The sequence below is a fragment of the Micromesistius poutassou genome (assembly GCF_964030765.1).
Source record: "Micromesistius poutassou genome assembly, chromosome: 8".
NCBI lineage: Eukaryota > Metazoa > Chordata > Actinopteri > Gadiformes > Gadidae > Micromesistius > Micromesistius poutassou.
The window spans coordinates 5,546,484-5,559,396 of record NC_140278.1 but is presented as its reverse complement, the minus strand read 5'-3'; the positions used below and the strand labels follow the sequence as shown (position 1 = coordinate 5,559,396).

The 12,913-nt window shown below is 40.2% G+C and overlaps 1 protein-coding gene across 1 annotated transcript; it reads left to right on the top strand.

Annotated features, from left to right (window-relative positions):
• Nucleotides 1-5,425: 5,425 nt before the first annotated feature.
• On the top strand, nt 5,426-12,664 carry LOC311351582 (uncharacterized protein). The gene is made up of 7 exons (XM_084471755.1): nt 5,426-5,549; nt 7,237-7,449; nt 7,805-7,961; nt 8,713-8,887; nt 9,270-9,448; nt 11,418-11,514; nt 11,757-12,664. Exons 1-7 carry the CDS (start codon nt 5,451-5,453, stop codon nt 11,908-11,910), a joined length of 1,074 nt encoding a protein of 357 aa, XP_084327881.1. The 5' UTR covers nt 5,426-5,450; the 3' UTR covers nt 11,911-12,664.
• The last annotated feature ends 249 nt before the right edge of the window (nt 12,665-12,913 follow it).

The window sequence follows — 12,913 nt, the reverse complement described above, 5'->3', positions numbered from 1 at the left end:
TTGTTTTACCATGCATTGTATATAGTTTTATGAATAAATGTTTTATGAAATAAAAAATGTTTTATCATTTAAATACATATTGTGGAGGGTAATTATTTCATTCAGACTGAGTTTTTCAACATTTCCATTCATTCTCAATCATTTTGGAGTGGCAGTAAACTGCCCTTTACACTGTTATAGCTTGATGTTACGGTCTGAGAAAAACATCATAGAAATACAGCCATAGATGCCGATCCGTTTCTACGCTACGTCAACATCGCTGCCACATTATTGAAGCGTCTGAAAGACAATTGATGAATGAGACGACGATCCATGCTGCTCTTTGTGTGTGTGTGTGTGTGTGTGTGTGTGTGTGTGTGTGTGTGTGTGTGTGTGTGTGTGTGTGTGTGTGTGTGTGTGTGTGTGTGTGCGCGTGTTTTGCTTAATGTACAGCAGGTGTGCAGTACCAACCCTAGAGTCCAATCAGTCTGACTCAGGTGAGGCTGCTTAAACCAGCCATCCTCCACACACATTTCAAGTGAGTGGAACGAGGGTCTCGGAAGGAAGCGTTGTTTTGTCCAAAGTCTTGGGAACCAGATGAATCTAGGGTTTTATTTGCTCTGAGTGTGACATATGCTTCTGGACCCCCTTCCGTTCAGACAGATTGCCGGCAGGCCAGGCCAGGGTTGGGCTAATCACAGATTATCTAATATGGGGCCAGTTTAATACGATGAGGAAGAGCGCCATGTGGGAGCGACTGCTGAGGAATTCTCATTAACAACCGAGAAGGCCGCCGCTAATGTGTCACACATTAAGTGGGCCTCCCGCCCCGCTGCGAATTGGACGCTAGCAATATGTGTGATGCTGCGAAGAAAACACTTGGACCACACGGACTAGCCGTGTGGCCCAACTGTGGGTCGGTTGGTACGTCCCACCAGCGTTGGTAATGCTGCGTTAGTCTCTAGAAGTCCATTTTATTTGGCTTTTGTCCAGGAAACAGGACAAAGTCTGTCAGCGGCAGGTGTCGGTTTAGCTCAGGAGGTAGAGCAGGTTGATTCGAAACCGGTAGGTTGCTAGTTCGAACCCCGGCTCCTTCTAGATGGGTGTCGAGGTGACCCTGAGCAAGTCCCCTTTCCGTAACTGCTCCCGACGAGCATGGCTGTCGCCATGCATGGTTGGTGTGTGAATGTGTGTATGAACCGTTGTGAGTCGATTTGGATAAAGGCGTCTGCTAAATGTAAAGCCACCGTTTAGGTCCCTGAGACACTTTCCAGTTGGCTCCTGCAAGCTGTGGTCTTACTAGTATGTTCCGCTTCCCCAAAAATCTGCTTGCCTTGGGGCAGCGCCGGAGGGTTGTTCTTTGCACAGCGAGGCCTCTGCATTTATTCATTTATTATAAGAGTTCTTGACGCCACATCAAGGCCTGGAAATACAACATTTTGTTGAACTAACCAGGGAATCTATTTATTCTTATTAATGAAATTGTACTTGTGTTGGGGGGGGATTCCAGGTCAACATTGTATAAAAAACTGCCACTGGTAAAGAAAGTGTTTGAAGTGGTGTCGTGCAGAACTATGCAGTGTGTAATGTGTGGTTTAAGCAGGTTGTAGATGTAAGTAATTGATGTTGAGGAAAAACGCTACCACTGAAACATACAATCCTCTGGGAGGGATAAAACGTCAATACTTGGTCGGATCATACGTTTGCATCTCACTTCTCGGTGAATGATCTGTGCTCTGGTTGCTCTATGCCCAGCCACAGCTCTAGCTGTACATGATGAGGATGAATTTACGCCTTTGGAACTCCGTTTTATCTGTTCATGCTCCACGTGGTCATTTCAGAAATCTAGTTCTCTCGAGTTTGTAACCAACAAGGCTTGACAAGTAAAACTGCGCTAAACAATACGATTTTTAATGGTGGTGTATAAATGTGATTTAAGATTGCTTTTTGTTTCACACAAAGGAATTGTGCTTATGGTTTTGTAGAACTAATCTGTGTTGGATACAGCTTCAAATTTGTACCATTGTTGGCACAGTTGCCAATTTTAGTGTGTAAACAATTGAGAAAACTGTAATGGCCTTCCTCCCAGGAATGATGCAGCTCAGGTCAGCTCATTTCATCAGAGCCCTGAAGCCAGTATTTTGACGACGGCTGGGCGTCCTTGTCAGCCAACGCCTTGTCCATCTTGTTTTTCTGGAAACTAACAAAGTATCAAGTTAAATAATCCTATAAAATGTTTAAATGTTATGTTAAAATGATAGAAAAATTAGGTATTACCAGGTATGTAGTCATTCACTTTGAACAGTGGATATGAATGATAATGAACTCAAATAGGTAGGGACCTCCGGCCATAGCTGCAGAAATAGGCTTGCCTCGGGGCAGTACCGGAGGGTAGTGCTTTGCAAGGACAGGCCTCAGCAATTGAGGCATTTTTCTTTTTCTTTTTGTGGACCTTGATAAGAGAAGGTGATAGAAACACATTTTGTTGACGATATCATGTAAATATATGAATTCTCAGTAAAATATATATGTTTATTGGGGGCTACCAGGTCAACACTTCCCCACACTTTCGAACAGGTTTTCCCCCTTGTATCCTCTAATCTGCACTATGTCTAATCTGTGCTATGGATCTATTCATTTGATTATAACTAATTTGTCAACCCAACCCCCTTCCGGTGTTCATTCAGGTCTGAAGCCTCAATTACGTTACAATCGACATTCAATACTGTATCTGAAACAGTGTGGACACAGTGCACTGCGATCAGGCAAACTGTGATCCTTTGCCGTCAATTGTCCCATAACTGCATAAAGCAGATTTTGATGTTCATGTCTGACTGTTATGTGTACAGTTAATCTGGACCAAGTGGTCTTAAAGTCCCAAGTGTTTTATAAACTCACATGTTTCCCACAGACTCTCAAAGGGCCCTTCAGTCTTCTATTGGCCCCCTGATGGGCCCCTCTCTCACTTGACTCCTCTAACAACCACCTCTCTACTTGCTCCTCTCTGGTCCTGCTTCCTTTGTTTCCCTCCTTGTTTAACCCTTGTAACAAGACAAGGAAAACGCCTCACTGAAGCTCAAACTAGAACTGGGAATTGTGGTTACAGAAGCACAAATCTAAAATGTTTAACTAGCAATTTCAACAATCAACATTTACTCAAAGTTAACTGTTTTTAAGGGAAGGAAGGCTATAAACAATGTAATAAAATCATGGATGTTTCAATAATCATGAATATAATGTTGACTTTTTGATGTACAGCAAGAAAAAGTGTTAACTCGACGAGGATCCAGATGGGTTGAATAAACATACCATTGTTATCAGTCCCAACTGCATACAATGGTGGAATGTGTTTGATAGCTCATTCCATTTTACAGACCTATTCTCCAGGGAATGTCCAACTGTTTCTGAGCAACGAGGAGGGCTTACCTTAAAGGGTGGAATCTATAACAAAATATATAAATAGAGCAGTCCTAACAGCTGGCTCATAACATCAACATCTGACTCTGAAAATTTAAAAGAGTACTAGTTACAATGTGTTGTGTAGCGTGAAAATGTTTAGTGTGTGTGTGTGTGTGTGTGTGTGTGTGTGTGTGTGTGTGTTTCCATGTGGTGTAGACATTCCAGCGTAGACCAGAGTTTGTACCAAGGAGATGTAATGACAGGACTGGACTTTACACACACACACACACACACACACACACACACACACACACACACACACACACACACACACACACACCCTTTGTCTGTTGATATTCTTGTCCTTCCTTTTTTTCATAATCTCTCAATTTTTCCTTACAACCTGTCTTTGGGTCTCTGTGCATGCCTGGAGCCACTGACTAGCCTGAGGGTATAGGCATACACATCCTGAGTCCAGAGTTAACTCGTGGCATGCTGTCCATTCTTTTATGGTTTCTGTGCTTTGCGTGTCTTCCAGAGGCCACGTGCACCTTGCACTTGCACCAAATCTCCAGTTTTCAGAGTTCAGACTGGTGACTTTCGCCTTGTTCTATCTGTGGATAAGACCTATGTTGTAGTAGATGTCATCCAATGTTCCCTGAAAAGTTTGGGAGAAGTTATTTAGTTATATATATATATATATATATATATATATATATATATATATATATATATATATATATATATATATATATATATATTCACTAAAGTAAATCACTAAAAAAGTATAACCAGGTATTAACACGCCGATAGATTGTGTATATGGTCCTAAAACTAAATGAACTGCTGTCGTTGGTGTAAGGTTGTAGGTGTAGTAAAGAAAGCTGGAGCACGTGAGCCCTCTGGTGGCCACAAGGCGTAACGTATTACTTGATGTCCTTTGCGATAGTATGGAGGACCATAGATGACATATTCCATAAATACCAATTGCACGGATAATTAGATAAATAAATGCATATGAATATCAATGAATTATTTAATGAATAGAAGCATATGAAATAATACAAAAAGTCTATGTTTTACATTTTGGTATTTTATTTCTGTCCTTCACATGACAGGACTATATTGGTTCATCGTGGATTGTTCTCTGTTCGGCTATATCATATTCAATGGAATATGCCAATTGTGATATTTTAAGTTATTCACAGAAAATAAACAGATGTTGTTATATTAATCGTCCTTCTAACTAATTTAGTTTAATCATTGCTGCACGTCTCTTCTTGCTTTCACCTGTATCAAATAGCCTCAAGGTCCCTATCACCAAAGAAAACTAAAATAATTATATAATTATATAATAGGTGCAGGTGATCATGTATACAATATTGGGGCAATCAATCCTTGAAGGGGAGAAGAGACGGTGTGGGATGGTGATGGATTTGTTTATAATGATAGGTGACAGGTGGTAGTGAGAGTAGAGATGACCATCGTAGGATTTTAGTTTTTTCTGTAGGCAGAGATGATTTTGTGTGGAGTGGTGTAAGGTGTTATTGTGTGGGGGGGAAGTGTTGTTTTATGCCTCGGTGTATGGCGCGTGTCCTGTGGGAGATGTGATATGTTACACGACAAATACAATTAAATTGAAGGTGAGGTGAAATGTAAGGCTTCTTCACATGCAGACAGAACATGCATCGCTGCATGAAAATATATTCAGCACTATATATATATATATATATATATATATATATATATATATGGTCACTTTATATATAATTTAGTATTGGGACCATACTATAGAATATATAGTGTGTGTGTGTGTGTGTGTGTGTGTGTGTGTGTGTGTGTGTGTGTGTGTGTGTGTGTGTGTGTGTGTGTGTGTGTGTGTGTGTGTGTGTGCCCCGTCAACATTTGCATTCGCTCGGAGGGGGTCTCGCCTAGGGCGCAATTCAGTGTAGAACCGGTCCTGCCTATGCGTGCACCCAAATAATTGCTCATGCATTTGGTTCGACCTTTGATCGGTGATTCTGTGTTTGATTAACCAGAGCAGGGAGACGCGCTCAGGACGTCTTCACGCCATGCAGATCATAGTAGTCGTCTCAGGCATCACTTGCATACGGTTCATGCAAAGATTGAAGAATCCCAGGCATATAGCGACGCGTTTGTATTCCACCACGGTAATATTTTTTAAATCTTACTTTAATAGTTGAACATAATGCAATCGAGTTTAGTATGAAGTGGAGCGGACGGCGAGCCGGTGTGGTCGTGTTTAGGTCCCTTTTAGCGAGTCTGATGGACCAAAACATGACTTGAAGTTAGGGGGTGTTGGATGTGCAAGACATGCACTAACTCTAATAATGAGCTGACGTGTATTCAAAGCCGTATGCAATCCTGTCAAATGTTAAGTTTACCGTTTAATGATGGTAAATGGTAAATCTACCATCATACCATCTGCATTTATATAGCGCTTTTCTAACCAGTGGTCACTCAAAGCGCTTTACAACCTTGCCTAACATTCACCCATTCATACACACATTCTCACACCGACGGCGGTGTCAACCATGCAGGCAGACAGCCAGCTCGTTGGGAGCAATTAGGGTGAGGTTTCTTGCTCAGGGAATCCTCGACACTCGAGAAAGCTAGGAGAGGACATGTGAATTAGGCTACACTTATCGGGAGCGTACCCATGTTCTCCGGGTCCTATCGGACTGTGTTTTTCGTAGGCGGAATCCGGAAAAAGTTCCGCCTCAAGCGCTAGGATTGGACAGGCAGACTGTCAGGCAAACCATAACCCTCACCCTACCGTAACCCTAATATTCATGATTCTTCCGGATTCCACCTACGACAAACACATTTGCTCCCCGGTCACATACAAAGCGGTGAACATAGGACCCGGGGAACATAGGGATGACCCCCATTTATCACCATCTTCTAAAACAATTAGATTATCTTTATAGCCCACAATTAAGGGCTTTAAGTTCGTTTATTATAGGGGGGGACATTTAATCTCAACAAACAGGCCTATGTGTGATCCAATTACTGACAACACGATAACCTTAAGTTATTTACAATATCTGCGAATGCTGTCTGTTCGCTGGGGAGGTGGGCGGACCTCCAGGTTATTAAACACCATTTCTGCTGTTATTAATTATTAATACCACTTTTCTAATCACTTTTATAATCACTAGGCTACACTATTATCAATATTACAAAGTTAACATTAGGAAGCAGATCTATTGAAGAATTAGTTTCTTAGTAGGTCAGTTCAGATAAATGTATCTGCTTTTATTTTGTTTTTGGAGGTTCAGTTGAACTACGATTGCTTAAAGAGTTAAGGTAAAATATTTCAAAAATGTCATGAAATGGTGAAATAGGAGATAAGGGGTTAGCAACCACAACAGCTATTAAGATACCAAACATTTTTGGATGTCACACTTGAAACTGGGTTGGCTATGGGGGGGCTTTTTAATTGTGAAATGGACCGTGTATCTCTTTTCCATAAATGAAGGCAAAACAATAATAAAGAACCTGTAATTGTGTCAAACTATTCATTATACATGATCGATAGTATCAAAGTATTAGCTTTTAGCTATAATCTGGTACAAGCCATCTTTTTGCTCCACGTAATTAATGAACCTTTTACATGGTCCCTGTCTTAAATAAACCAATAAACTAAACTTAAGTGTGGTCTTCATGTTTGGCATTAAGTATAGGCATTCAATTCTCTAAACTCATTCAATAAAAGCGTATAGGCCTATGTATTTTTCACCCTGGTAGCTAATCTCACAGGAATTGACAAACTGACTACATAAATGATATATCTCGATCAATAATGATATAATTGATAATGCAAATGTTTTCCAGATGGAGAAACCCTATGTCCTATCGAGAAGATTTGGTGGCCCGCAAGCCATCTACAGTTCGCTGTCATCCTTGGTAGAGGAACACTTTACTGTGATCGATCTCGAGAAGATGGCCAGCCAACCAGAAGTCAAGCAAAAGATCCAGGCCATTCTGGTGTGGGGCGGTTCTGCCTTCATCAACAGTTCACTCCTACAAGGACTCCCTAATTTGAAGGTATCTCCCTCACCACATGGATGAATGGCTAACAAAACGGTACACATCTTTTTTCCTTAAGTCATTATTTGTTTCAATGATTTACAAAGGCATGTTTTCACTCCCAATCCCAAGGGTTGTATTTATGTCAATCCCTGAAAATACATATGAAACAAGCAAATTACCCTGTATTTCTTCAAGTAATGTCTTATTGACTGATATATTACTTAGGTTTTATGCCATCGGGGTGCAGGGTGTTTAGGGCGGACATGTTCTTCTTAGCCCATCCTGCATCTTTACCATCAATGTTACTAAACCCAAACTATGATCCTTGAGATTGTATTTTTGTTCATTTTTGTTCTGTCTTTGTCTCCAGGTTGTAGTGAACGGAGGTGTTGGAGTGGATCACTTGGACATCCCCCTAATAAACAGTTTTGGGGTTAAAGTGACAAACACTCCTGATGTTGTGTGCAAACCTACAGCCGACTTAGCCATGGGGCTGATGTTGGCGTCTGCCAGGAACATCATACAGGGTAGGGCTGCTCGATTATGGAAAAAAATCATAATCACGTTTATTTTGGTCAATATTGAAATCACGATTATTCAAACAAATATTTTTGTGTTTGAAAGCATGATGCATTTATTCAGCATTTATCTCCAAAAAAACACTTTGTAACTGAGAACTATACAAAATGTTCAAATAGAAAATTTTCAAATAGAAAATAATGTACAAATATGTATCCAGCTGGATCCAGCTGATTAAAAAAATGCCCCTAAAAATCGATATTTGTTTGGAGATCATTTGACCCAAAAATCACAAAATCACGATCAATAATTGCACAGCACTAATACAGGGTATTGAATTATTTGACACATGGCAGATTGGAATCAAAGTAGTTCTTGTAATTCCAGGTTTAGAAACTTTTGAATATGAATCTGTGCAGCTAGTCATTGATGCGTAGCTATTTTGGCTTTTCCAACGTTTCAATTCTCCTATTTGTGTATACCCATTAGGTTTATATTGTACGGTGGTTGGAATGGAAGCCATTCTTTTTTTAATAACTTGGCCAACAGTTTTCAGTTCATTCCATTGCATTGATTTGCAAAGAAACTATTTCGGCTTTCTGTTGTGCAAACCAGGAGAAGTTAGATATATCAGTGATTTAAGGAAACTGGTGGTTGTTTTTAACACTGCCTCAAATTTTATTGCTGACTCAGCACTGTAATGTATTAATAATGAACTGACAGCAATTTTTTTTTTTTTTTTAAACATTTCTCAATTAGGGGATTCCTTTTCTCGGAATCACGAGGAAGGGGAGGATATCGCTGAGAGTCATCTCGGAAAAGACGTCAGCAACAAAACTCTCGGAATTGTGGGAATGGGTAACATTGGAAAGATGGTGGCCAAAAGAGCACAAGGCTTCGACATGAAGATATACTACCATAACCGGAGACGCAGGTATAAGGTCCAATATCGAGTCAAAGGCCCTTCTCCTTATAGTTGCCTTATAGATGTTAATGTTCGAAAGAGTAGAACATAACAATTGACAGAATGAGTGAATGTTGTACTAGAAATAATCTAACATTTACAGCATTTTTGCACCGCTAGAGATTCTCATTTTCATATTGCTGCTTTAACCTTTTTCATGAGCCCCAACCAACAGACATTCTCGTTGGGTGATTAAAGTAATAGTGGTACTTATTGGCTCATTCGTCTCTGCAGACTGCAGAAAGGAGTGAGCCTAGCTGCCGCTGAATTACATTGCTAACATTCTACTAAGTTTGAAGGGCAACTTATTACAATGGATTCTGTATCTGACTGCAAAAATGGACTCCCACAGGCCGGTGGAGGAGGAGCGGACGGTGGGAGCAGAGTACTGCCCTGTACTCGAAGATCTATTAGCTATGTCTGACTATGTTGTGTTGTTGGTTAATCTAACTGAAGCATCCACACATTTGATTGGAAGAAAGCAGCTCTCAGCTATGAAATCCAGCGCCACCCTGATCAACATCAGCAGAGGTAGGTGTCCACACTTTAACATTTGACAAATAACTTGCCTTTCAAAGAAATACTGTTGCTTTGTCAACAACCAACCACAGGCCATGTGCCAGCCTTCGTTGGAGACTAAACAAAGAGACAGGGATGGTGTATGTCATCTGCTGTGATTGTGAAATCACCTGTTACCATGTCAGTGATGGGTTCTTCCTTCTAAAGCCATCTTGGATTTTAACCTAAATGGGCGGTAAGATGTCTTCAGTCTGGTTGGCTGAATATGAACATTACATTCTGCTTCTTAAACCAGATGAACAGGACATTAAAGTATAATTAAATCATTTTAATGTGTGTATATGGCAGCCCAAAACACACCAACAATTGGTGTTCAGGGCCCTGTCTCAAGCAGAGGCAGGATTAGTTTCCATCACACACACACACACACACACACACACACACACACACACACACACACACACACACACACACACACACACACACACACACACACACACACACACACTATACCTGCTGTGCCTGCTCAGACCAGTAGACCAAATACTGCCAGTTCACCCAAAGAAGAAGAAAACATGGAAACTATTAAATCATCCCAAGGCATTATATGACTGTAGACTCTGGCAATATTTGTATTCACTGAAAGCCACCCAATAAATGACAACACACCAGTTATTATTGACACATAATAATGTGACTGACATGGAATAGGATTTACAACAATGCCAAGGTAATGTCACAGCACAGCTGAATGCACATTTTGAAATGAGGTGAAGCAACCTCACACACAACTGCAAAAGCCAACACATAATGGTCTTGACAAACCGACAACACATTGTTAGATGTGAAAATCTGTTAAACACATTGCATCACACAACAGTGATGCATCACACAACAGTGATGCAATACACATGTTTATTAATCAGCATATCAAATTAACCCCTCCACAAAATACACAACACACAATAATGCTTAATGGACAAACAAATGTAATGGTTCATAGCGTTAAATGTTCTTCTTTCTTGACTATCTTCTATCTTCTATGTGATCAAGGCCAACAAAGTGAGCGCTGAAAGCCTTTTCAACGGTTGTTATTTGTGGAGACATTTCAGTTGTTGAAATGTCTGCTCTACCTCGAGGTTGGATACAGGTAGTGTGAGAAAAAGCCTTTGCGCTATTTATTTTGCCATGTGTCCTATCGCTCCTCATTGACAGACGCCAACAACTGTAAGGATTATTTGAGATTCGTAAGACCGATCAGGTGTAGCATCTACTATCACACAATACTTGCTCACTGTATTCCTGTAACAATTGCTTGCTTTGCTTTGTCACCCACTGCCACATGTCAAGTGCGATGTATAAGTGAAAGCAGGGATTTTCTGTGCCACCCACTCATTTTATGTTCCGTTATTCTCTCAGGGTTTTCCAGTCAGTAGCGTTTGAATGTAGCATACAAAGCATACAGCAAAGCAATAAATTACTCAAGTGGAAAGAATATATAATCCATTCCCATGGTACAACTGCACCATTGTGAAGGTGTCTGGTCATTGCAAAGCTACTGAAAGAATGTGCCTTACCCTCTTCTCATAATGACAACTCATTTCACGTTTAATACTAAGCAATGACCAGAAAAACACAAACTACCAACACAACAACCTGTGTCACAATTATACAACATCTCAACTCCCAACACTCCTATGCTTCCAAATTTGAGTCATTTTGGTGTGACTTCATGATGTACAAGCCCTACAGATGAGGAAAATTACAAAACTTGACACTTTGAACATGCATCAATTTGCATTACAAAACAATGTTAATGTTTATTTATTTTGATCTCTATCTTAGTTTAATCTCCAGTGGTTTTGTGCTGTGAGCCAATGCTGTTCGCATTCAAAAAAACACCTTGCTGAAACCTATTCGTTGGAACTAAAGCACATCTCACATTTCTGCATCCCAATATTTCCTTGTGGGTTGTGTTTAGGTAAGGTGGTGGATCAGGAGGCCCTTGTTGAAGCTCTTCAGAACAAAGTAATCCAGGCTGCAGCGCTAGATGTGACCTACCCTGAACCGCTGCCAAGGTAAACAGAAGCACAACCACTGTGATGAAACTGCCATTGTGTCACCTAAAGAATGGTCATAGTGTGGTATCTATTCTGCAGTGCCATTGAATATAATAGGGGTGAATATATATATATTCACCCCTACGTTGTGTGTGTGTGTGTGTGTGTGTGTGTGTGTGTGTGTGTGTGTGTGTGTGTGTGTGTGTGTGTGTGTGTGTGTGTGTGTGTGTGTGTGTGTGTGTGTGTGTGTGTCATTTCAGAGACCATCCCCTGTTATCACTGCCAAATGTCATTGTGCTGCCCCACATGGGGACTCACACATTGGAGACGACCTGTCACATGATTAAGCGAATGGTGGCCAATGTGCTTGCAGCATTGGCTGGAGAAACGCCCCCTAATGAGGTCATAGTCTGATCCTCTGCATAGGCACTTCCAATAAAAGCAAGAGATAGCTTATAGCTGTAAATTTGTGCTACCATATACATTGAAATATTTTAATAATAGTTATAATGATGTTATAAAGTACATATAATCTATGAATTATCTAGGAACCCAATCTTAATTTGTTGAAAGGATTTACAGATAGCTCATCTGTAGTTACCCAGGTGTTTTTAGAAACGTAGTCATTTATTATTCTTCGACTCTATTGTAAATCCCTTTGTGTCAGCTAAATGGCTAAGAATGTTTTAATACCTTAATTGTAGTCCAATTGTAAGTATTATTATATCTGCTTACTAATTTATAACAACTCCTGTGGTAAATGATCCATTAATTATAATAGACACCATAGAGCAAAGCTTTTCAAGGTACATTGTAGGGTATATCTTATAATCATGATTCATTTAGACTTAAACACATGTTTCTAAGGTGTTGCTGATACAAACCTATTGAAAGTAATAATTTGAATATGAGCCATATATATATATATTTCTATATGATTAATAATTCATTTTGAATGCATTTATGACGTTCTGACTAGCTTATAATGCAATACTTAATTAAACTGTGATAAAACAAATGTTTACACGTGTTGAATCAGATCTCTACTATATGTACAGACAAACAAAACCCAAAAAAGATGATGTCAGCTCAAAGCTTGGGCTTGCTGGTTGACTATTGTGCAAGCTCTTGTGTGCAGTCTTGAGCTCTTGGATACAAGGCCATCAATAACTCACATTAAAGATATCCAACTGATGCCTCCTTATTTTCTCAGTCCCTCATTTCCTTTTCATCTCCACTCTAGTTCCCCCATACCCTCCCCATTCTCAAGTCAGCCAAGCCACTCCCTCCCAATCACCATGGTGATACACATCTGTACAGGTGTAGTGTTGGCAGATGTTGGTGCAACAGGTGAACTTCCTCCATCACACCTGGATGTTTCAAACTTGCTCATCACCATTGTCAATCTCCCTTTGCA